At 63.2% G+C, this 24,985-nt stretch overlaps 1 protein-coding gene across 4 annotated transcripts in view; it reads right to left on the bottom strand.

Moving 5' to 3' along the window:
- Positions 1-24,985, bottom strand: part of SH3TC1 (SH3 domain and tetratricopeptide repeats 1) — a 37,535-nt gene that overhangs the window by 11,116 nt on the left and 1,434 nt on the right. Inside the window, exons 1-11 of one of the 4 annotated variants that reach the window (XM_090267124.1) lie at positions 16,103-16,288; positions 12,661-12,877; positions 10,088-10,156; positions 8,647-8,774; positions 8,397-8,502; positions 7,506-7,652; positions 6,623-6,830; positions 5,824-5,900; positions 4,919-5,114; positions 2,477-2,610; positions 1,453-1,494 (exon numbers count right to left, since the gene is read on the bottom strand). In XM_090267124.1, the coding sequence (XP_090123250.1) occupies positions 1,453-1,494; positions 2,477-2,610; positions 4,919-5,114; positions 5,824-5,900; positions 6,623-6,830; positions 7,506-7,652; positions 8,397-8,502; positions 8,647-8,774; positions 10,088-10,156; positions 12,661-12,829 (1,276 nt within the window). In that variant the 5' untranslated portion in view covers positions 12,830-12,877; positions 16,103-16,288. Of the gene's footprint in view, positions 1-1,452; positions 1,495-2,476; positions 2,611-4,918; positions 5,115-5,823; positions 5,901-6,622; positions 6,831-7,505; positions 7,653-8,396; positions 8,503-8,646; positions 8,775-10,087; positions 10,157-12,660; positions 12,878-14,133; positions 14,217-16,102; positions 16,289-24,985 lie in introns of those variants that run through there. The other 3 variants (XM_090267125.1, XM_090267123.1, XM_090267122.1) reach the window with 3 other exon arrangements.

The following is a 24,985-nucleotide window of genomic DNA, read 5'->3' as shown; positions in this document are numbered from 1 at the left end:
CCAAGTAGTCTCCTTTTCTTATTCTTTCTTGTTTGCAAGCAGTTTCAGGAGACTGGTGTCCTAGCTCCATGGCCACTCAGAGACCACCTTCCCATTGGAAATATTCAAAGCCACTTAATTGGACACCCATCAGTGCTACAGCTGCAGCCTGTGGCTGTGTCAGCACCTCGGGCTTCCAGTGAGGTGCATGTGTCCCATGACATCATCAAGACCCAATCAGAGGAAGGGATCAGCCCGAGCTCAAAAGCCCTGCCACAGACTTGACAGAAGCAGGCACGGCAGAGGCACACCCCTTCCCAGGACCGGACCATTTCCAACAGGGAAGACTGGGAACAGCTCCCAACCTCCACCCCCACCTTCACCCCAGCCAGTCTGAGAATCTGAGGCCCACGGTTACTAAAAGGTTAAAAAAAGGGCAAGAGCTGGAGACTCTGGGGGCACCCGGCTACCCGCATGGCCTGCCCCCGGAGTGTTGCCTTTGGGAAGAGTCAGAATCCAGAGGCTTGCCCAGCGTCACAGAGCAAACACACCCCATTTCCTGATGGGAAAACACAGGCTTCAAGGGGGATTTGTCTGGAGGAAAGAACCAGCAAAGACTCTTCTGTTTCAAATTCACATATAAAAAATGTTCAGAAATAACCAAGTCCTTGTTAGTCTGTAAAGTCCAGGAACAAAAATAAAAACTAAATAGTGGTGAGTCTGACTTGACTGTATGTTAGATTTGCTGAGAAAACACCCACATCCCATGAGGCCAAGGAGTGCCCAGGGGCCTGGCGGGGGTGGGGCCCCCTGCTCTGGGAAGGCCAGCCTACAGCCTCTCCCTTCCTTGGCCAGCAGAGGCTGGGAGGATGCCCCAGAACAGCGCTGCTGGGGGGCTTCCCACCAACACCCCAAAGTGGCCCTTCCATATTTAGGATTCGATACATCCCATTCTCAGGGATTCTCCAAGGGACCCCAGGCATGGACATCCCCAGGCCCTCTCTGTGCAGACCCTCTGTTGGGGAGGAGGTGCAGGTTCGGAGGGAGAAGGAGGGGTTCTCCCTGGACCAGCCTCTCAGGGGAAGAAGCAGACCCTCAGGGGGGCTTCTCCAACATAAGGCTCCAAATTCAGTTCCCGCGTGACCCTTCCACGCAGAGAACATAGGGAATTTCAGCGGCTCTGGGTTGTGCGAAAGGAGCCCAGGGTCGGGCCTTGGCTTGGACAATGAGGGGATGCCCACTGCCCTTGGGCACAGGGCAGAGGACAAGGCACGTTTGCTGGGGACCCGTTGCCGCAGGGGAGGGAGACTCACCCTCCAGGGCAGGATGCCCCCCCTCCAGCCCTCCCCCAGGGACCAGTGAGGGCTGTGCCCAGCACCATGCGCGGCTGCTTGGGCCTCTGCCTGGTGTCGTCGCCTGAGGCCCAGCCCCCCCATGACCAGCGGAGCCTCGTGCCACGTGGGAAGGACCCACCTTGTTCTTCTGGCTGCTCCGCTTCTGCTTCTCCGAGTCTGTCTGGAAAGGGAGAGAAGTGTCAGCCACAAGACAGCGGCCTCTGGGTCCAGGACTGTGTCGGGCACAGGCGGTGACTTCAGGATGAGGACATTCCTAGTCCAGCTCCCGTGAAGGGCGGGGAGCTCTGGGGCCACCGCTGGGGGGCCGAGAAGCCACGTCTTCTGGGTCTTCCCGCCCGCACTCCACCCGGCTCTGTCCCCCACAAGAGGCTCCGTGGCTTTCGCTGCTGCCCCTCTGTGGACGGGGTTCCCTGGACACCACGGGCTCTCCCAGGAAGCGGGGTGCTCTGACCCCTCATCCCAGGGCAGCGCCCCCCGAAGCCTGCGTGTCCACCCTCCTAAAGCGGCCACCCCGACCTCTCGCTGGGCTGCCGTGGGAGTCAGAAAAGAGCTGTAAAGAGACACATAAGGTGTGAATAATGTCGGCTCTGACGGCCGTGCTCCTGGGGAGCGGCGCAGCGTCCGGCGAGGGCCCCGCGGGGCCTCCTAGGACAGAGAAGACGTGGCAGGCCAGGCTGGCTTAAGCCTCCCACCCTGAGGCCAAGTTTAAGTTCGCCTGTTTGGAGAGAAGCAGAACTGTGAGCGGGACATTCACACCAGCACTGGCGGAGGAGGGGAGCCGGCAGGCAGGGATGCGCGTGTGCATGGACGGGCATGGGTGTGCACGGGGATGTGTGGCTGTGTGGATCCGCGTCTTTGTGTGGGAGCATCTGCACATGTGTGTACAGGTGTGCACCCATGCGGGTTTATCTCCACCGCATGGGACGAGGCAGGGAGCTGTAGGGTCACGTCCCGTGGCCAGAGCAGTGACAGGCAAGTTCGCTCCGGCCCCGCCCCTCTGTCCTGTTTCTTTACATCGTTGGGGGCACTCCTCCTTCGTGAGCGCTTCACCCCGCGGCCCTGAGAGCCCCCCGTGCAGGGCGAGGTGACACGGGAGCAGCCTGCCTGTGCACCCCGCGGCCAGGCCCCGCACGCACACCCACCCAGGCTGTACGCCGCGCAGACGTCCGTGCCCGAAATGCGCCTCAGCAGCCGCCCGGCGTCCTGCTCGGAGAAGCGGCCCGCCGCGCCGAAGAAGGCCCGGTCCTCCGCGCTGAGAAAAACCGCACTGTCCAGCCTGGGAAGAAGGGGGCGCTTCGTCGGAGACCGCGTGTTCCCAAAGTGAACGCCGCCCAGGAGGCCGGGACCCCGCGTGCCCGCTCCACGCCCTGCCAGGTAACGAACGAAGCGGGTGCTGCCCTCGAGGGCGCCTCGCTGGGCCGGAAGCAGGTGCTCCGAGCAGAAACGGCTGCGGCAGCCGCAGCGGGGCACGGCAGTCTGGGGAGACGGGCTCCTAGGCGGCCCGCAAAGCCCCACCGCAAATGCCCCTTCCCCGCGAGGCCGGCTGTGACGGCGCCGGCAGAATGGATCCCTCCACACGCAAGCCCCATGCTGCCTCCCACAGCACCCCACACAAACACACATGTGCTCCGTGAGCTCAGGGAAGGGGAGAACGGGGAAGGGCAGGAGGGGAAGTGGGAAGGAGGAGGCCATTTTTGCTTATAGGACTCACTTTCCCACAGAATATGAAACTTTGAAATGTACTTTGAAACTTGGAGGAAGCTAGTTTGAGAAAGTAAAGAAAAGAGTAGCTTTTGGAATATTCGACAAACTAAATAAAAAAATGTGTCAGAAAAGCCAGGGAAGACAGAGGGACTGTGTCAGATGGAGGGCATAAGACTAAAGAGACGGGACAGCTGGTAACAGGCGGTCTGGAATCTTCTCTGGCTCCCGAGGGCGTTGACGGGAAAACGGGCCACGTCCGAGCGAGCCGTGCGGACAGCGCCACGCATGCTTCCTTCCCCGACTTTGACCTTCAGGCTGTGGTTAGGAAAGCAGACGTCCTGGTCTGGGGAAGCCCTGCCTGACTTGGGAGTAGTGGGCATGGTGTGTGCAAGGCACTCCCAATGGGTTTAGAAAAATCTAGGAGGATAAGAAAAAAGAGACCGTGGCTGTCGTGTGGGGGCGTCTGGGCGGCCCGGGCGCAGGAGCACCGGCACTGTGTGCTCCTCCTGTGACTTTCCCCGAGTCTGAAATGGTGTCAGCAGGAGGAAAAAGAAGAGCCACCAGGCTGGTCATGAGACAGGACAAAAACACAGGGTCTGGAACAGGAGAGGTTTCAGGGCACGTTCGTGGTGAGGGAGGGAATTGTTAGGGTCCCCTGCTGCAGACAGGACCAGTGACCCCCGGCCCTGTCGCCCTTCTGGATTAAGGGACGGGAGCAGACTAGCTGGTCCCCGGGTCCTCCAGCTCAGACCTGTGGTAAGTTCAGGCCCTGTTTAAGCCACGTGGCCTCCCCAGGGACGCTGGGGACCATCTGTACCGAGGGTCCCCAAACTGTTCCACAGAGCGCCGGCCCGTAGCGTCGTGTGCAGAAAGGGCTCTGGAGTCCCGCTAGTGTGGGAAACACACCAGGACAGGAAAAAGGAGCGTTTCCGACACCCTGGCGCCTGCCTTGGGCTGGGAGCCCTGCAGACGGCCCCCCGAGGCACGTGGGGGGCACAGCCCCACTTTGGAAAACACCGGTCCAGCCGCCGCTGTGGCGCGGGGCTCAGCCGGGTGCAGGCTGCTCCAGGAGCCCAGGTGACAGGAGCAGGCAGACACTGAAGTCAGGGAACGAAATGACTGCGGGATGCGTCTGAGACCCACTCTGGGAGGTGCTGGCTTCTCCAAGCACTGGCTGGGAAAGGGGAGGCCCGGCGGGTGGGACGGGCCCCGTGCCCAGGACCCACTCAAAGGGTCCTTTCCAAACCACATCTCCAGGCTCCTTGACCGAAGTCCTTCAGCGAAAGGTCAAGTCCTAGGGACAGCGTTCCACCTCAGCTGTGCTTGCTGACCACTGTCCTAAGATCCCCTGCCCCCAGTGCTGCTCAGCGCCTGGCAGTGGGGACGCTGAGGTGACCAGACAGTCCTCCCTCAGAGTCCCTGGATGGGGATTGGGGGGGGGGGGTACCCAGGGAGAGGAGCTCAGCCAGAATGACAGTCCCAGGGATGAGCCATTGGAGATGGGATGGGGGCCAGCCCTGCCCCCGCCGTGATTTGGGGCGTCTGGGCTCGGAACTGAGAGAGCGGATGTGTCTGTGTTTGGAAGTCCCGAGCCCAGGTGCTGCGCTGCGGCAGCCCCGGGTCACAGGTGGGCGCAGGACAACTTCGTACTCAGAGAAAGACCCCCGGCAGCCCGGGAGCAAGGCCGTGAGGGCCCAGATGGGACGTTGACGCCAGCCACCAGGGCCAGAGACGGCTGCCTGGGGACAGGGCTGGGAGCAGACTAGGAGGTGTGGTCCAGGACAAAGTCCAGCCTGTCACCTGTGAAGCAGGTAAACATTGGCAGGTTCCCACGGGGCGAGGGGGCGGGCTTAGGAAGGGGCGGGGCCTCAGCCACTCACTCAGACACGTGGCCCCGCACACTGACGAGACTTGTCCGCACAAACCCGACCTGGCCCGAGGACACGTGCCGGCCCAGGAAGCAGGGCAGGCCGGGCACCTGGGCGCCCAGGATCTCGATGAGGTCACCGCTGCGGAAGGTCACCTCTTCAGGCCCTGAGCCCTGGAAGTCGGCCACCGCGGAGGCCAGGCCCACGGCTGTGGGAGCAGGACAGACGTTCAGTGCTGGGGGCCCAGGTAGGCAGACGGTGGCCCCCAGCAGGGACCGGTAGCGCCTGTCCGGTGTTGCAGTGAAGCCTGGCTACCGCACACGAGGGGCTGGACATCTACGGGGTCCCCACACTGCGAGGGGAAGCTGAGGCCCAGAGACTTGAATCAACCGGGCCAGGGGGGCTTCCAGGACCGGGGCCCTCTCCCCCATCGCACTCCACCCTGGGTGCAAGCAGCTATAAACGCGGGTCCCTCCTGTTCCTCCTTCTGTGGGGTCTCGTGTCCATGTAACAGGGATGCAGGCGTTCCACAGTCACCAGCGTGAGGCAGAGCAAAAGGCCCTGGACCGGGAGGCCTGGGTCCCAGCTGCGCTGGCTTCACCGTCCCCCATTAGCACTCCTGGCGCCTCCAGCCGCCCCCACGTGCCAACCCCAGTGTGTTTAGCGTGGCCCGTGGAAGCCGCCCTTCAGAGGCAGAGAGGCTGGGACCCGGCCTGGCCCTGCTGGGGGCTCCGTGAGGTGGCGCCAGCTGACAGGCCTCTCCAAGTGCCGGGAATCGCTTGGGAACCAGACAGCACTCGAGCTATGTCTTCTGACTTTCAGAGCGTTAGGTGGGCATAGAAGCTTCCAGAACACTGGTGTCTGCCCCTCATGCCCCACCCTTTTTCCCAGAGGAGAAAAGCTGGCAGAACACTCACCCATCTGCTGGCTGTCCGGAGTCACGGGCCCACCTACAGAGTCACCAAAGGGGTCCCAGGGGACCCTCAGTGCCCACCTGGAGGGGGAAAGGGAGGTCTTTGCTGCAGGACTTCAGATGGGGTGGACTGGGGCTGCGCAGAGACCCCGTGACTTAGCAGCCCCCAGCGACCCTGCAGATCCTGCCGCCTGTCACGGCCACACTCACTCCCGCCCAGGTGTGTGGCCTTCAGGCCCAGGTGCGGCTCCGCCTGCAGGGAGCCGCAGCTCCCCAGCCCTGTTCCCCTTCCCTTCCTCAGGGATGTCCTTTCATGTCCTGCAGCCGGTTGTTTCTGGGACATTGAACATGAGATCAACTGTCTCTCTTTGCTTTGGCTGCCAGGAAGCTCCAAGCCAAGTTCACAGTCAGCCCCGCAGTCAGCATGGGAGTAGGAGCTTCCAGGAGACCTGTCTTGGCCTCGCTCAGGCTCCTTCCACCTTGGGTGACATTTGTAGACTCCCGTGTGCTCCCCTGCTGTGGGCACAGGTGGGCAGCTCCCTCAAAACTTTCCAGAGCAAGCCGGACTCTGAGGCGGGACCCCACTACACGCTGCGGTGCCCCTCAGCCCAGCCCCGCCCTGCCAGGAGCTGCCAGTGCCCTGGCATCTGTGGGGCAGGAGCAGTGCAGTGAGGGGCAGCAGGAGGGGGCTCCCACAATTCTCTGCCCCTGCCCCCAGACTCCCTCCCCCCAGCCCTGACAGCCTAGGGGCATCTCCCCGAGGCCTGACAGCAGGAAACAGAGAAACAAAGGTCGGTACCTACTGATGAAACGGAATCAGAGGTTCCCCGGCAGACGCCGCTGCGGCCTCGGAGGGTGTGCCGGGGCTGGGGGGCGGAGAGTCCACTGCTGGGGCTGCTTCTCCCGGGGGGGCCCCCGAAGCCCGCCCGATGGGCTGGGGGATCCTCCCTGCACCCTGGGGAACAGTCATCACTCTCACGCAGTGGTCAGGACACCAGAAAAAGAAAGGCCCTTCAAAGTGACAGAGGGTGGTCACTCAGGGTGGCTGGACGCAGAGGCAGGGATAGCTTTGGGGATGGGACCACCCCCCCCCCCCAGGATGCAGCTGTGGAGGCGGCACCCACCGGAGCCCCCATTCCCAGTGTCTGCGTCCACAGACACCAGCCGCCCGGACACCGGAGCCCTAGGGGCCGCTGGAGGCTGGACCAAGGCTGGAACTCTGGCTCTGCTTGGACGTTCCCTGGGAGCCTGGCTCGGCCAGAAGTTCTCCAGGACTCAGTTTCCCCTTCCGTGCTGGGAGGGGCCAAGGGCGCTCCTCGCTCGGACAACCCCGGGCGTGTCTGAGCATGGCTGGGCGCCTCTTGTCCTCTGTGGCCGGAGGAGGACAGGCAGCACTGTGCTGGGCTGACTTAAGGCCCTGCCGTGGGGCCGCCGTGGGCCTCGGGGCAGCAGCCGGGTGAGGACGCAGGTGCGGGGGGACGTGCTTGCAAAACCTGCTGCTGCTCCGGAAGTGGACCAAGGCCTTACAACTAAGTAACGAAGCCCGGGCACAGCCCCATCGGTGCACCTGCCCACGCCCCTCCACGTGCGCACCAGCACCTCCGGGGCCCTCCTGCGGCCACCACCCCGTGAGTCCCCCACAGAGCCCGGCGCTGGCCACCGTCACTGTCCCCGCGCAGAGCTCACCTTCCTGGATGAGGAGGCTCTCGTGTGTCAGCTTCAAGGCCTCCTCGTCCAGGAGGACCTGGATGGCCGTCTCCTCGTCCTCAGCAGGTGACAGCAGCCAGAAGGCCTGGTCCACCAGCAGGTTTTCCAGGCAGTGATGAGTGAAGCCTGGGGAGCCAGACAGGCCCTGGTCACCCGCGGAGGATCTGGAAGGGGTCAGGGAAGCCCGCACCGACCAGGCTTGGGGACACGCCATGCCTGCCTTTGGGACTTAGTACCGTCTCCAGCCCAGGCTGCCGCCCGTCTGACGGCCCGAGCGGCAGGGGCCCCGCTGTGACCGCGGGCCACTTATTTGGCCTCCTGAGCCTTGGGAAGGTTACTTGCTCCAGGACGCTCAGTGTCCTCGTCTGTGAGACGGGACAGGGGTGTTTGATAGGATCATGTACCCCGGGGGTGCATGGGGGGCCGGCTCTGCTCCAGACATGCCAAAATCGTCACCCTGATGCTTACTTCCTCGCTTCCTCAGCTCTCAGGCTGGGGGCAGGCGCAAGCTTCCCCAGGAGACACAGCAAAGGCCTCCTCGTAGGAGGAGGAGTGTTCTAGAAAGCCAGCACTGTGGCCAAGGCTGAAATAAGCCTCCTGGTCGGTGCCAGAGCAGCTGGGCCCGTCAGGAAGGAGTTCGGAAACGGCCCAAGCTGTTCACACAGCGCAGCCGCCGAGCGCCGGGAGCTTCGCCGCCCCCTACCCCGCACCCCACTCGAGAGCGGGTGAGCACGCTCCTTCTCCAGCTCCCCCGAGGGGCGGTTGTGCACTAAGCTACCCTAAAGCTCCGGTTTGTAATAGAAATGCTGGCGTGTGACCCGTGTCCCGCGAGGGGTCCCCGCCCTCGGGTCCGGGAGGGCACGGCTTTACCCAGAGCGTGGTAGGTGGAAAACTTCCAGATTTCTTCCACAGTCTTAAAGGTGACTACAATCCGGTCCTGGTCACTGTGGATGGACAGTAGCCTGGCCGACAGCTCCTGGCGGGGAGAAGCGGAAATGAGGGAAGGTCCTGGCTGGGGCGTGAGCTCCACAGCCCGGGCTGCTCCCCTCCTGCTCCCCAGCCCCCCCTTCCCCCGTCGCCCCAGTGCTCTGCTGCACGGCCCCAGAGGAGCCAGCCTCACCCCCAGGGTGCGGGCCACCTCACAGCTGTCATTCTCCAGTAGGCGGAGCCGGGCCCGCAGGGCCCGCTGCAGACCGGGGTCCGGCAGCCCGCTCTTCCTGTACACGGCCCGCAGCTGCAAGGTCAGGTCTGGAGGAGGAAGGTCAAGGTCAGGCAGTCTGCCTCCCTCTTGAACCTCCAGCCCCCAAACATGGAGCCGGGTTCAATGCCCATGCCAGGCACTTCCTATGCAAGCCCTACTCATGGTCTGCCCCCTGGTCCACAGGTCCTGTCATGGTAAATGGGGTACATGCTGCCTGCACCCCAGAGCGATGAAAGCAGACGTCTGTTCCAACTGCAGGACAGGGCGGCGCCCAGGGAGCTTTCAGCACATGGCCCTAGACACTGAGACCCCCAGCCCCAGACAGGGGCCTCCCGCGGGACCCTTCCTTCTCTTTCTTTCCCATCCCAGCCCTGCTCAGGCCGCCTCCGTCACAGGCCACGGGGGCCCACAGTGAACCCCATGGGTTTGCCTGAGCAGGGGCTGCTGTGGCGGGGAGCCAGGGAAGAACACAGACAGGGAAGGAGAAAGAGAAGAGCGGGGGAGGGCGGCAGATTCCCATGGCCTTTGAACAGCCCTGTGCCTGCCTAGAACTTTCCAGCAGAGCGCCCTGGAGCAAACACCCCTCCCCCTCCCACGGGCAGGCCAGAGGCAGAGACTGGAGAGTTCTGGAATCTGGGGTCAGGCCCTCTCCCCCAGCAGGAAGCTGGCCCAGGATTTCACAACTGGTTCTAAGAGGCGACCCTTCCTATTCCCACAAAAGGGCGGGACTGCACTTTCAGACCCAGAACAACCTGCCTTGTTACTCAACTTGCCGTGGTTAGCCCAGACGACCACAGAGGGCGCTCACCCCCAGAAAGGAAAGTGGGGGGACAGGCAACAACCCTGGGGTCTCTGTGTCCTGCACAGTTGGGGGTCAGGAGTGGGGTCTCCAGGGGCAGGGGCAGGTTCTTACCGTGGCCTGGAGCCCAGGGCTGCCCACCGTCCATCCATGCCCAGCAGAAATGCACCCCATCCTCGGAGCCCCCTCCCCAGAAACCAGCCCTTGGACACCGCCCTGAGGGCCCTTAACCTCCCTCTGTGCACCTTTCATCCGGTTCCTACTGTGTCCCCTGACCACCCCTCCCTAGAGTGTCCCTCCCTCTGCATGAGGTGTTTGTGGCACGCCCCGCTCTGAGCAGCCGCAGCCGCAGACTCCAGGGAAGCGCTTTGCAAATGCAGGTGAGCCCAGGCTTCTGCCCCCGGGGAATGCAGGGCCCTGGGCCCTGCTCCAGCCGACACTCAGATGGGCACAGGACCTGGGCATCCGCCTTACCAAGCCCCACCCCTCCAGAGGGACGGGGGCTAGGCATCCCCCATTGGCACCCCCCTCTGATTTAATGTTGCACCCAAGGACGTCTACCTGTTGGGTACGCTGCCGTCCGGCTGGGAAGGGCCCAGGAGGCGCGCTGAGAGACACCGGGGGCAGCACCTGTAACAGGGCAGGTCTGTGTGATTCGGGGGCACCAACGGGCCTCTCCCACCCTCAGGCAGCAACCCCCCAGCTATTTCTGGAACAAAAGGGGTGTGTCCACACCCCCACAGGCCACGGGGCTCTCGGGTCCCTTCCTCCAGGGTCACAGGAGCCAGCGAGGACCGGAGGCTCTGGGAAACAGCCGCAAGCTTGGTGGCTTCGGAAAACCACGTGGCACCAGCTGGCTGTTCTGGAACGTAAGCAGGTGTTGTGGGCCAACGCCAAGGGGGCGGCAGGGCTGGTTCCTCCTGAGGCTTCCGGGCTGAGTCTGTTCCGTGCCTTTCTCGGCTTCGGGCAGCACCCGCATCCCGTGGGTCCTGGCCCTTCCTCCACGGTGACGTCTCTCGGACGGCAGGGTCCTGATAATCACCCCATCGCAAGATCCTTCATGTCCTGTCTGCAGCCTCCTTTGCCACGGGCAGTCATGTGTGTGCACGGGGCCTGGGATTAGGATGTGGCCGTCTCAGAGGTCGTTACTCTGCTGACCACATGGAGAGGTGACAACCAGGAGGGATGCGAGCCCGGGGCAGATGGAGCTGCGTCCTGGTCTGGCTGCACCCATCCGTTGCTGGGGGTGACGCTTGCCTTGTGAGGCTGGTGAGGTGCGGCTCACGCCTGGCGAGGGCTAGTAAGATTCCCCGAAGTTCATGGTCAGAGGAGGGGCTCCCAGTGGGACAGCACAGGGGACAGGCTCCTGAACCTGGGCAGCAGCTCAGGCCTCTGTTGTGGCCCCCTCCTGTGGCCCCATCCTGAGGCCGGCTCCCAGTGTGCACTGCGGCCAGGGTGCCTGGTCTCTGCCCAGCTCCGTTTTCTCTTCTGTAAAATGGGGTGAGCAGTTGGGGCTTTAAGGTCACGGCGGATCTGACTGGGGGAGCCTCTGATTCTCACAGAGGGTGTGACCTCCAGCGCAGCTGGGTCCCATCGCCTCCGGGACGTTTCGCTCGTGGCCATGGGCATGGCGCTGCCAGGCCGGCCTCCGACTGGACAGTGCAAGGTGCTCGTGGCTGCTCTCCTCCCACCGCATCTTCTGAGCGCCTGAGCAGTGCCAGCCCCACGCCTGCTGCTGCCCGAGCGGTCAGCACCATGGCCAGGCTTGCTCTGTGCCCCAGGCCCAGCCGGAGAGCCGGGCACGCAGCAGGGACTCAGAAAGGCCTGTCAAATCCAGAAACGCGGAGGGCCGCCCGCTCTGGGATTAAACATCATCCTCCATTTCAGCAGCCCAGTGCCTTGAGAAATGGCCGATTCCAAGGCTGGGGTAGGGAAAGGGCCAGTCTTGAGGTCCCCAAACGCAGGGCATGCTCCCAGAATGACGGAGATGTGTGAAAAGACCAGAGCTGGGGTAACTTGAGGGACAAAATAAATTAGGATGGCAAGTGACACAGTCCAGAGAGCCGAGTACAGACTGATGAGCCCACAGCCAAACGCATGACTAATGGGGAGAGGGGACTGACTTCCGCAGCGTAGGGCCATTGACACAAGCAGAGAAACAAAGCATGAGGAAGTCACCCTTAGGAACCACCACAATGATTATCATTTCAGTCAAAAACCAGGCATGGATGACAAAATACTGCTTTGCGCGTTTCAAGAGGCACAGGATAGGGACATTGTCACCAAGTGTCTTCCCACCAGTTACATCGCAGAGACAAAGGAAGGCTAGTGGCCATAGGGTGTGCAGGAAGGTCCAACAGCCCTCAACCAAGTGACCCAAGGGGAAGACTCCCATGTGGAGACAAATCACCATCGCGGCCTCCCGCGATGCCACCCTAGGGGACAGAGCCCTTGTGGGGTCTTCCCGCCCCAGACACGTGACGTCATAGCCCGCAGGGAGGGCCTTCTGCAGAATAGTTGGCCTGTGTTCTTCCAAGTACCGACCAGGGCTGGGGCACCCCGAACACTTGGCCCGGCCCAGGGTTTTCTCCACTACAGAGGACACTGCTGGGGCCGGTGGCAGGGTGTGCCCGGGGCCCGGGGTCATCATTAAAGCCCGCAGCACGGCGGCTCCGTAAGGGCATGCTCTGGTTTCAGGAAACACACAGGCTGAAGGGTTAGGGCTCAGAGTAATGCGTACACCCACAGAAGGAGAGGAGGGGCTGTGGTGAAAGCCCTCGACCTCATCCGGCCTTCGGTCCCTTTCTCTCTCCGGGGCTTACTCTGTGTCGGGGAGACCGGGGGATGCCTGTGCTGAGAACCCCGGGGGGTTATGTCCAGGACAAAGGAGGACTGCGGGAACGCAAAGGTTTGTACAGGAGCCCTCAGTGTGTGCATGTGGGGCAGCCGTTCTAGAATTTCCAAGCCCCTCCTCCTTTCTCCACGTCAGCGTGGTTATTACTGATGCGCCCCTGGACAAACACGCAGGCCCGCAAGTGGCACGCTGGGCAGCTAGTCTCCTCTAACAGACACCCACGGCGGTGCTCTGGCCCCGGCCGGGAGGACGTGGGGGTGACCTCGCACCCAGCACTCACCGCTGCTGCCCCCAGCCTGGGCCTCCTCAGGTTCTGCTCGTGCCCAGCTGACCGATGCGCTCACCGCCTCTGTCTGGACTTTGTCGCCGCCACTGCCGCCCAAGGGCCCTGCGGTCACCCTCCCCATTGGGGCTGGCTCCTCAGCAGCCACCTCTGCTGGGTCCTTCATGACTGACCGTGGCCTCAGTGCTGAGGGCTCTGCATGCCGGGCCGTCTCCTGTGGAGAGAGGATAGAGGGCGGTGGTGGGCAGGGAGACCCCCTCCCCGGGGAAGATGGGCTGCCAGGACCAGCATGGATCCTGCCGCCTGAGTTGGGGTCAAGTGGAAAGAAGCCCCCGCCCCCCACCCCTTTGTGACAGGGGGGCCCCGCTCGGCCTCCATGGGTCTGTCCCCCTGAAATAGGCCGTCAGAGCCACGTGCCCACATTCGCATGGTGGTCTGGCCAACGCCCGCCTGGCCAGGCAGGGTGGTTGTCCTGCCAGGTAGAGGGTCACTGCAGACCCCGAGGAAACAGCTCACAGCATGCGAGCCAGGTGCCGTGTGGGGACAGGAGCAGCGGTGTCCCTGCCACATGCCATGGCACCGTGCTCCAGGGATTGGCCCTGGGCACGTCCGGTCAGGGAGGCTGAAATGCGGACCCCCAAGCCATTCACTCCCCAAGAGGGGCTGTTTAGGTCCCTGTCCCACAGGCCTCAGCGAGGTGGGGTTCCCGGGAGACCCTGGGGCCGCCATAACGGCCCCATGGCCTGACCGGCTCCGTCGGGGCATCCCTCCCTCCGGAGGAGGCCTGGCTCTGGCAGGCTCCCTGGAACTCGTCCTGTTTGTCAGGAAACGGACCAGGTCCCAGGCCCCGGGCGGAAAGGAAGCAGGTGACAGAGGGCAGGGAAGTGGAAGTGGCCGAGGCAGAAGCGATACTTCTCCCCGCCCCGGGGTGACCTCAGACCCCCACAAGGGCCAGCCACTGTGTCTCACCCTTCTCGGGCTGCAGATGAGAGGACCCTGCAGTGGGACAGGCTGCGCCCCTGGAAACGGGGGCTTCGTCACCCACTGGAGGGCCCCGGAGAACGTAGAGCCCCCTTTCAGGCAGGGAACGCAGGCACAGGGTGACAGGGACAGCGGGCAGACCCCCAGCTTCGGCCACAGACACAGGCTCAGACATGTCCCGCCCCTGCCCCCTGCCACCGGCGTTGGGGGCCCAGGGAGCGCACGGCTTCGAGCCCGGCCGCTCTCTGCGCTGAGGCCCAGAGGCGACTCATCAGACCCCTTGGGCCCCTGGAGGCTCGGCTCCCGTCTGTGGGGTCTCTAGTCCTGACGCCTGTCCCCACCCGGATGCACCTCCTCCTCCTCCTCCAGGAGCCGGGCCTGACGTCCCCCCGGAGGTGCGGCAGGCGCTCCCACAGCCCGGCACCCAGCACCATTCCCCGGGCATGTGCCTGTCATCCTGCTGGCCTCCTGGGGACAGGGCCAGCCCACCTGCTCCGTGAGGGGCCTGTCAGTTAGGCAGTGCCTCCGGGGACAACCGGGAGCGTGGAGCTCCTAGAGACAGTCCAGCGATGAGGAAGTGCGTGCCACTCCTGAGGAAGTGTTCCCCCTCCGCCGGTTCCTAAAATGGCCTCGCTCCACCAGCGGCTGCCGCTTGGGACTGCAGAGGTGGCTGTCCCAAGCTCCCAGGGGCCAGCTGGCTGGGTCACCCTCAAGCGCCCTGAGGGGAGTCTCCCTCCTCCGGCCTTGGTCCTCTTTGCTCCGTGTGGAGAAGGGGAATGAGAACAGCCGCCCCGCGAGGGAGTTGCGTCTGGGTTCTAGCTGGCGCTTAATAATGGCAGTTCCGCGGGGGACGGAGGTGGTACCCATCCTCCTTGAACGGGTGTGGGGGTTCTGGCCGGAGCTTCCACAGGGCTCGTGCTGGGCAAACACTTCTGGGGCCCATGCAGACCTTGCCACTCCCCCAAGAAGCACCTCTCGAGGGTTGTCTGGTTGCCCCCTGTACTGGGGTGAGCAGTGTCCCCCCAAAACCTCCGAAGGTGACCTTCTTTGGAAATAGGGTCTTTGCAGGTGAAGTGTAGACGAGGCCACGCTGGAGGGGGCCCTGAAGCCAGTGGCTGGTGTCCTCAGCACAGGAGGAGAGACACGCCCAGGGTGAGGCCCCGTGACCACAGAGGACAGACTGGACGGACGAGGCCCCCAGGCCAGGACTGCCTGGAGCCACCGGAAGCTGGAAGGGGCAGGAAGGCGCCTCCCTGGAGCCGGTGGAGGGGGAGGCTCCGCGGACACTTTGATGTCCGACTCTGGCCTCCAGCCTGTGACAGCACGCTGTACTCAGCAGCCGCGCGTGACGCTGGGCCCTGACTGTCTGCTGCGAGGCAGGTCGGCCTCACCCACGTCAGTGCGTTCTTGTGAGCAGAATGAGAAGACTCCAGTCGCATCACCGCGGCACAACCCCGACACGGGCAGCAGCAGCAGCGTCACCCACGGTGGGGGACGACCCCCGGCCGAGGGCAGCTGAGCAGCCTCACGGAAGCCTGGAGGCGGGGCGTCCTCGCGCCCATTGTACAGATGGTCAGTCTGCGGTCAGCGAGACTTCCAAGGCGAGCTTTGCGTCCAGGCGGGTCCGCGTCCAGCGCTGGGGCACCTGCCCTGACCCGGACGCACCCACCTTGACCCCCACCCCGCCTCCAGCCACGGCGTCAGCCACAGCGCCCCGGACAGGGTACTGGGAGGCCACCCTGCCCTGTGCTGGCACCACGAACACCCGGCGCTGCCCTGCCAGCCGTCACTGCGAGGAGCCCCGCCAACGGCACAAGGTCGGGCACCCCTGCGGACAAGGCTGGGGGCCCGGGCTCCCGGGGGGCGGCCGGCGGCCAGTGCAGGGTCTCAGCGGTGTCCACAGACCGCACACCCAGGGCAGGACCTGGGGTTCGGAGGCCTCCAGGTTGGTGCTCCTCCCTGAGGCTGAAAGAGGCCTGGGGGCGGGGGGGCCTCAGGGTGGTCAGGCCACACCTACAGGGCCGTCCTGGGCTGGGCCCTTCTGGTGCCGACCTGGCAAGAGAGCCCACTGAGACCCATAGGGCTGGACGCCCCCGCTGCTGGCCAGGGACGCACCCGCTGGGCCTGTGGGGGACAGGTCAGCCGAGGTCACGGGGCCCATGGCGCTTTACCAGGTGTGACCTCATCGCGGGCACCCGCACTGCCAGGAGGCCCGGGCGGCACTTCTGGGGCTCTGTCTGACTGGGTCCACAGCTTTCCAGGCCCCTAGACTTCAGTCTACTCCCCCAATCCCAAAAGGTCAGAAAAGCCTCCCCAGAAGTGAAGGATGAGAGACTGTTCTTGGATCCAACTGTGGCAAGGCTGTGCTCCGTGGGCAACGGCTGTGGGGCGAGTCCTCACCCCCTGTCCCCTCACCCCCCACGGGGCCCCGTGACCCGCCTGTCCCCGCACCTCATACCTGTACCCGCTCCCCAGAGGCCGCTCCCAGGACAGCGGACACCAGGTAGCCGCTCCTGGCTCCTCCCTGGCAGGCCCCGAAGGCTCTCTCCGCCAGCCGGGGCAGGCCAGCCGCCCTCAGCCAGCCTGACTGCTCAGCAGCGGCCACCGCCCCTGCTTCCTGCCCCACTTCCTCCCTGCGCCTGGGGCCAGTGGCGAGAGGCAGGCCCAGTGCAGACAGCCAGTTGATTATTAGCTCCTTCCTGGGCCAGTGCCAGCGCTCCTGCCTGCCCACTGTCCGGCCCCCAGGTGCTGGGGTGGAGGCCAGGGGATACCCAGGCTCCTGCCTCGCCCCCAGGATTGGGGAAGTCAGCCAGCTGCCGGGCCTCCCTGCCAACCTCAGCCCTGCTCTCTGTTCTCCTTCCACGTACTGCATGCTCACATGCACACAGACACACACACGGAGGGGCACGTGCGTGCACCTGCACAGATGCAGGCGTGGCCCCTTCCCACAGTCCCACCACTGAAACGTGGGGACAGACAGACGGGGTTAGCCCACAGCGCTCCTTCCCTCCTTCCCGCCTTCCCAGCCAGCGTCAGGCCCCGCCTGGGCCTGAGAGCAGGGAACCAGCCCTGCTCACTGGGGCGATAGGACCGGGTCTCCCGCTGGCTCAGACTAGGAGCAGGAACTGATCTGGGGCCGGCCTGCAGCCTGCGCCCTGCCTTCCTGTCTGCTCTCAGGCCCACACGGAGGCCCAGGCTCTGGTCCCAGCCCAGCCCCAGAAATCCAGAATGAGAGGGTGGCCCTGGCTGGGCGGCTCAGTTGGTTGGAGCATCATCCCGATACCTAAAGGCTGTGGCTCTATCCCCAGGCAGGGCACATACAAGGAGCAACCAGCGATGCAGAAACAGGTGGAACAACAAACCGATGTTTCTCTCTCCCCCCTTTCCTTCCTTTCTCTAAAATCAATCAATAAAAATAAAAGAAAAGAACAGGAGGGTGACCTTGACTTCACACATGGCCTGGTACCAGCAGGAAGAATCTCTGAGTGAAGTGGTAATGTGCCTATTTCACAGACAGGAAAACTGAGGCTCAGTGAGGTCATGTGACATGCCCGAGGCCAGTGACACCTGCAAGATGAGCTGGAGCCATGTCTGGGGGACACGGAAGCCCCAAGGCTGGCGTTTCTCACTGTGGCACCACTGACAGTGGGGGTTGTGGGGGCCTCCTGGTCACAGGGAGGGGCTGCCCTGTGCAGAACCCGGGCAGCAGCCTGGCCTTCCCCGCTCTCCACCAGCCCCGCCCCGGGCCGTGTTGCCTGGGCTGCTGGGGACTGTCACTCTAGGTGAAGCTCTTTCTGGGTAAGTAAGGCCAAGCCACTCCCGCTCCTGGCCCGCTGCCCACCACCCCATGCCTGTCCTTTCTTTGATCAACTCCAGGCATGTGCAGAGCCATCCCAGTCCTGCTGCCCACGCCTCAGGCCTCGGAGGCCTAAACAAGGTCCAGGCGCCCATCCCGGAGCCCCTCCGGGACACCGGCCTGCGCCACCCCTCCTTCACAGACGCGGCAGCTCCATGTGTCCCCTCCCCTCCGTCTGCTCCAGCAGGCGGGCCCTCTGTCCAGCTCCCTGCTGTCCCCTTTGAAGCCCTGGCACGGGGACCCACTGCCCCGGCACAGCACTGGAGACAGGACCTTCCTGCACCCTCCTTGTACCATGGGGACAGCCCTGCTGGGGCCGTTCTCCTGGGTCAGACTGCTGTCCCCATCCAGAGGCAGGTGCCCAAGCCCCACTAGGGAGGCCCAGGGCCCCCAGATGGGCTGACATCACCCCTGCCAGGTCCTTCTCTCTTCTGTTGCACCCAGGGCCTTGCAGCTGCCTTTTTGGCCTTCTCCGTGGAGGTAGAGACCCGGGTCCCCTCGTCTCCTGCACAGACTGGCACATGGGGCAGGAGCCGGGCCAGCCGGGCCACCATGAGCTCTGTGATCACCGGCACTGCTGTGCCAGTCGCGCGGCCTCGGTGTGTGTGTCCCCAGAGGAAGCCCGGGGGCCTGGGGTCAGCTGTGCCCTCACTCTGGGCCGTCGTGAGGAGTCACCAGACGTGGGGATTCTCTGGCAGGCCAAGCAGAGTCCACGACGCAGCCAGGCTTAGAGGCTGTCCATGGAACACATACCCGCGTCCGGGCCTCCCAGGGCGGGGACAGCTCTGCAGGCACGGGGAGCAGGAGCAGTGGGTCTGCAAGGCAGGTCCCACCCCACAGCGCAGGCCTCGGCTGGCCCACTACCCGGGGAGGCCCGGGGGCCTGCGGGGGAGGCCGGGCGGGGGCCCCGAGTCCTGCCTTCCTGGAGGCCTGCCCTCGGCCTCGGTCCCCGGCTGCAGCCCGCGCTCCGGAACCCCCCTTGTGCAGCACACAGAGCGCTCAGCTTCTGCCACCTGGCTTTGCTGGAAACCGCGTGGGAAGAGGCGCCAGGCAGCTAAAGGGTCTGGACACACTTCCTCTCCTGGCCATTGTCTGCAACCTGAGACCTGCGTCCTGTTTGTCTCTGCAGCTGTGCCCTTGGCCCAAGGCCAGAGGGGGTTTCCCAGGGGCTTCCCCAGTCGAGCCCAGCTCTCCTCAACTCTGCACAGTGCACCCCTACTCAGCACAGTGCACCCCAGCTCCACCCCAACTCTGTGTACCCTGACTCCACAGAATGCACCCCAACTCAGTACGGTGCACCCCGACTCCACAGAGGGCACCCTAATTCAGCACCGCATACCCTGACTCAACAGCCTGCACCCCAACTCAGCGCACACCCTGACAACACAGACTTCACCCCAAGTCAGCACGTTGCACCCGACTCCACCCCAGCCCAGCATGGCACACCCCGACTCCTCTCCGACTCAGCAGAGTGTACCCCAACTCCACAGACTGCACCCCAGCTCCACACAGTGCACCCCCAACAGACTTCGAGAGGAAGAACACAGGCCTCCCAGGCGGAAGGACTTCCTAAGCCTGGGTCCCTCCTGGAGGCTGAGGCCGGGGTGGACCCACACCCTGCCTGCGAGAGGTGTTCTCCAGCCCGGCCCGGCCCGGCTTTTGAGCACCTCTGGGCCTCTGGGTGGGCCTGTCCCTGTCTCTGCCTGGGCCTCACTTTCCCCTTTTCCAATGGCGGAGTTGGGCTTGGTGATCCCTGGTGCCTTCAAGCTCAACAGCTCTGCCTCCCGACGTGGCTGTGTTATGTTGGGGGGCGGGGGCAAGACCACCACAGCACCAGCATGGCCTTCACCAGTCACCCTGCCTCAGGCGGGCAGCTGGCGAAGCCTCCCACAGCCACTTCCAGGTGACAGCAGACAGTGGAAGCTGAGAAGAGGCCGAGGTGGCAGCCCCCGGCCCCGATGGTCCATCTGCAGCAGGGCTAAGTGAGGAGCCCAGGCCTGCAGGCCTGTGGGGGACAAGGGGACGAGACTGCCCCTCTGTGCCAGGCTCCGCTCCTGTTGGGCCACACAGGCCACCCCAGGGCGGAGTGGCCAACACTTTGGGCCAGGGGCCCGAGGGTAGAGCTTTGGATTTCAGCCAGGGGGTGGGTCTCCGCACCACCTGCCAGGACCCAGGAAAGCAGGCACGGGCCACGGTGGGCGCGGGCTGGCTGTGCCTGTAAGGCCGCATCTCTGAAGCAGGGGCTGGACTTGGTCCTGGGGGGGGGGGGGGGCCCTGCTCTAGGGAGCAGGGTGGGGTGGGCTCAGTGGTGACTAATCTCAGGGTCCCTGCCAGAGCGGGAGGGGGCAGCACCCCACGTTCCTGCCACACTGGGACTGGGGCATGTGAGGTTCACGGTCACAAGCCTGCTAAGCAGGGCATGATGGGCATTCAGGACCTGGCCGCTGCAGGCCATCTGTGCTTGAAGCCACTCAGGACCCTGCAAAGCAGGGCCCTGCGCCCCTCCCATTAGCTATGGCTGCGACATACAAGGAAATAGTGACTCCCAAACCAGTAGAAAGATAGTCATCACCAGACAAAGGGAAAATGGGAGAAGGAAGTTGACAGCATTAGCATATTTACAAATCACAATGGGGGCATTTAGATAACAGAGTTAGATTGTAACTCTGGAGTAACCAGTCATGGAGAAACGGGGGATAAGGAATCGCTCTCACTTTAGGGCAAAGAAGATAATCACGTTAGGGTGGCAATTTCAGGGTGGGGAAGATAATCACTTTAGGGTGGCAACTTCAGGGTGGGGAAGCTAAGACTATAAAACCAGGTTCCTTTGTCTATTTGGCGTGCATTGTCCTGGATGTGAGGGTGCGCCCGGCTCTGCAGACTCGTGAATAAAGGCCTCGCTTTGCTGCCCACATCCTGTGCCCCAGTTTTTATTGTGAGCGTTTCTCACAGTCGCCTGTGTTATCCTGAACTGACCAGCACTTAGAACGCAGGAGACGAGGGCCAGGACAGGTGACGGGACAGCAAAGCCCTGTGGGCTGACAAACAGGACGCTGGCCCTCAGGAAGAGAACGTCCCTTACCCGAGGTCCCAGGGTCCACTCTGTGGATGGTGGCTCCTAGGGGTCTGCGCCCTGCCCATGTCCTGCCTGCCCTGGCTCCACGCCTGCAGCGTCCACCTCCCTGGTCTCTGCTTCAACACCTGGGACATGCAGAGGGGACCCAGCTTAATGTCGTTGGTTTCCCAGAAAGACAGACAGACAAGGGTACCACCTTCCCAGGCAGCACATTGCTGAGCCCCACCCCGGTCCGAGGGACCGGAGGCCGGTTCCTCCACACCCGAGTCTGAGCGTGGACGCACCTCAGGGACAGCCACGGAAGCCACTGGCCTGGAGCCTGACCCTGGCTGCCGCTGGCCACTCGGGAAGGGCCAGGACAGGCCTGGACCCGGCAAAGCTCCGCATGTTTGCTGTTCTTGCCTCAGCGGCTAAAGCCCCACAGATCAAAGATGAGCAAGTTCCAAGCCCCGTGACTGCAAAACCTGCTCTTCGCAAAACAAGGGTATCAGGACCGAACAGGCTTTCCAGGGGCCCGACGGCCTGCAGGAAGCGGTCAGCAGTTCCTCCGCCTGGATCCCTGTTCCGCTCTGCCTCTGACGGCCAGGTGTGACCCTCGGGGCGGGGAACTGCTGACGGTGCAGCCGGGCCTGTTTGTGTCAGGGACTCCCCCACCTGGGGCACCAGGGGGGCGGGAGGCTTCCCCGGACAGAGCGCCCGCATGGAGAGTGGTCCCTCCCAAGTCCCCGACGCATGGCGCTTGGGCACGGGGAGGAAGCTGGTCAGAAAGGCATCAAAGGCTGTTGTCCCGACCCACATGGGTGCCAGGTCCAGGCCGGTACCCCTTCTTTGTCCCACCTCACACTGTAGACAGGCCCAAGGTCAAGGGGTGACCAGGAGGGGGTGTCCGGAGCAATAGTGGGGGACACAGCTTCACAGCTGCGCCCTTCCCTGGGAGCCTGAGAGGCCACCCCTGCTTATAATGCGACCCAGGGACACCTCAACCCACCGGCCCTCATGCCCCAGAACCCCCACATTCCTGACTCAGGGTGTGGGCCCCGCCCCCGCTGGAATGTTGGATGCTCTCTGGAGCCCGGCCACCAGGGGCTGGACTTTGGGCTCGGCTCATGTGTGCACTCCACAAAGGCCTCCAGGGCCAGAGTCTTCCTCACCCAGGACCCATCTCCCCGGAAACCAGGGGTCAGGGTCAGGAGGGCTGAGGGGGTTCCACCGCACAGCACTCCCCCGCAGGCTGGGCCAGGACGGGGTCGGGGGCAGCGGCCAATCCTCAGGGCGCTGCCGACAGGTTCGGGGCCCCAGGCCCACGCGTCTCTGCCCTTCCTCAACAGCCTGGCAGCCCCTCCCCTGGCCAGCTCACAGCACCCTTCGCAGCCTGGCTCCCCCTCCCCAAAACTGCCCTTTTGGGGCCAGCAGCACCCACCCCTGCTAAATGCAATGGTCGCTTTCCTGGCCTCACCCACTGGCTGCTCAGGGGTCACCCCCCCACCCGGCCACACCCCCCTCCCACCCCCACCGGCCACGCCTCTCAGATGCCAGCGTGCAGGTGGGGACTTCCAGAGCCACCTATCCGTCCACACTGACAATCCGGGTGCCATCTCGGAGCTGAGGGCTGAGCCCGTGCTCACGGGCGCCCCCCTCGGCTGGGGCTGGACTGCTGCCCCCCATTACCCAGCCCTCCCTGCCCTTCCCTGCACCTCAGGAACCGGCCCCTCCGCCACCCACTCTGGGCCCTTCACCCCAGGCCCCCCACCTAATACCGCGGTCGGGGTCCTTGGGCTCTGGATTCCACGTGTCCTCCGTGGCGCTGGCATGTGCCCGTCATCCTTCCTAGTGACCGCCAGGCTCTGACCTCAGCACCTGTCTACGTCCCCCAGGTCCCCCCACGTGTCACCTTCTTCCACGGCCTTTGCTGATGACCAAGGACAAGCCAGCCCTCCCCAGCCCCTGGGGTCCCCGAGCACACGCGTGCTGTGGCTGGGGTCTCTATCCAGGCTGCCACGCAGTTAAATTGAGAGCACCCTCAAGGCCATAGATGGACGCTCAGTGCACGTTTGTTGAGTGACTACCAAACAGAGACACCAGTCATGGGGGCAGCAGGCCAGCCAAGGCCCTCAGACCCTGAACGAAAGGACGGAAGGGAAGGGCCCTGGGCAACCGGTGCCCCTGATCAGGGAAAGCCACACGCCGCGCCAACCCTTTCCCTGCCACCCTCTGACTAGGAGGGAGCCACGCAGTGGGCTCCAGGGACCTCCCCCGGGCTCATCTGGTGACACCTGCTGGGCAGGACCTGGCCATAGCACTCTGCCCTCCAATCAAAGCGCGGGGGACAGGGCCCGAGCAGCAGCCCCATCAGACTGACACCCACACCTGTGCCCTTCCCACACCAGCCGCCCAGCTGCGAGGTCTGACGGGTCACGTCACGGGCAGGGCATGGCCAGAGCCCCCACTGTGGGACGGGCACGCCCCCCACCTCCTTCCTGTCCCTGGCACAGCCTTCCTGTCTCCCCATGTGTCACATGCCCACACTGACCCCACGTGGCACGAGCTCAGGGGTGACGTGTGAGGGAGGGCATCTATTCTGAGCTCCTGCCCTGCACACCTCCTGGGCCCGGCATGGAGGAGAGGTTCCCCCACAGGAGAGACTCACTGTCATACTACTCAGAGGGGCCAGGACCGGGCTGGTAGCATTGCCCAGCCCCGGGGACGTGGATGCACCAGACAACACTGTCCCCAGAACTCTCCGCCTCAGGAAACGGGCGGAGGGCCAGCCAGTTTTGTACAGGGCACTTCAGTTGGGATTTCTCTGCTGCTTTTCTCAGCCATTTTACTTTCAACTGTTAACAAACAAGATCACTGCTGGTTTCGGCAGAGCCAGGCTGCACTTGGCCCCTGAGATGCTGACCCTGAGGCCGTGTCACGAGAGAACAGCAAGAGCCCAGAGGAGACGAGCGAGGACCAGGAGCGGGCAGCGCCTCCCTGTCTGCTGCCTTATTCAGGCATCTGAAGTGGCGCTCAGTCCTTCCCCAACCTGAGGCGCAGCGTGATCCCAAGACCCTGTCCCCTCCTGGCCGGGCAGCACCTGGCATGTCAGCCTGCCTTTGGCGGCCGTGGAGAAGCCGTGCCTGGGCCAGTCCAAGGGCAGCTTGCCAACCAGCGGCCATAAAGCCACACGTGTGTCCACCCTTTGACCGGCAGCCCCGCCTCCGGGAAGTCACTGCAGGTGGCAGGGCGACGAGGGTGTGGACATTTCTTATAACAGCAGCACCTTGGAAACAACCCAGTTGTCAAATAATTCACACTCCCGCCACACACCTCAGAGCGAGCAGCTGTGACAAAGAACGGGAAGGCTCCCCTTCCCGGAGCTAACGGGGAAGATCGGGAAGCGGCGGTGACTGTGTCCTCGGCCGCCTTTCCTGCTCTCCAGGGATTAGGACCCTGCGCGGTGCTGGCCTCTGAGTGAACAACAGTGGGGCTGAGCAGGGGCAGAGGGGCCTTGGCGGGTGGGGAGCTCTTCTGCCTGACGCTGTGACGGTCACACTTGTCAGAAGACACTAAACTTGACAGCACACAGCACGAACCTGAGCGCAAGCCAATAAGAAAGCTTTTAGGAGGGCAGGGGAACCCCAGGATGGACGCAGACTGTGACCACACAGTGAACGGTGTGACGAATGCCCGCAGCAGCCTCCCTGGAGGGGACGGGGTGCCCTGAGCAGCCCTGGCCGCGCGTGGCTCTGGGACTGGGACTGCGTATCCATGGGGTGCGATACTTACAGATGTGTGCACGTGTGTACAGGGGGTAGGCACACATCTATTGGGTTGGCCAAAAAGTTCATTTAGTTTTTTCCCTACAATGGCTCTAGCAGCGCTTAGTTGTCTTTAACTTTATTCAAAACGACTTTGTTAGATGGTACTGTGACAGCTGTCACATCAGCGTGCATTAAAAAAAACTTATCAAAATTGGTGAATTTTTGTGCAGCCATTTTAATGTTGAAGATGGAAGAAAATACGTGACATTTTCAGCATATTATGCTTTATTATTCCAAGAAAGGTAAAATTGCAACTGAAATGAAAAAAAATTAAAAAAGATTTGTGCCATGTCTGGAGAAGGTGCTGTGACTGATTGAACACGCCAAAAGTGGTTTGCAAAGTTTCTTGGTACTGTTGACATTTTGGCCAAATTAATTCTTTGCTGTGGGGCTGTCTTATGCTTTGGAAGCCATTCAGTAGCAGCCCCCTGGCCTCTATGTACCAGAAGGCAATAGTGGGAGACAGCCGGCATACTCAAAATATCCAAGTCAATACAGTTATTGGTGAAAGTGAAAGATGCGTCTTTTATTTTACAGAAAAATGTAACAGACCTTTTTGGCCAACCCAGGGCACTAACTTGTAGATGTGCGTATGTACATGTG

This window comes from Furipterus horrens, unplaced genomic scaffold (genome assembly GCF_987537825.1).
Source record: "Furipterus horrens unplaced genomic scaffold, mFurHor1.1.pri manual_scaffold_2, whole genome shotgun sequence".
Lineage (NCBI taxonomy): Eukaryota > Metazoa > Chordata > Mammalia > Chiroptera > Furipteridae > Furipterus > Furipterus horrens.
Note: the sequence above shows the minus strand (reverse complement) of the source record. Positions and strands in the feature narration are given on the sequence as shown.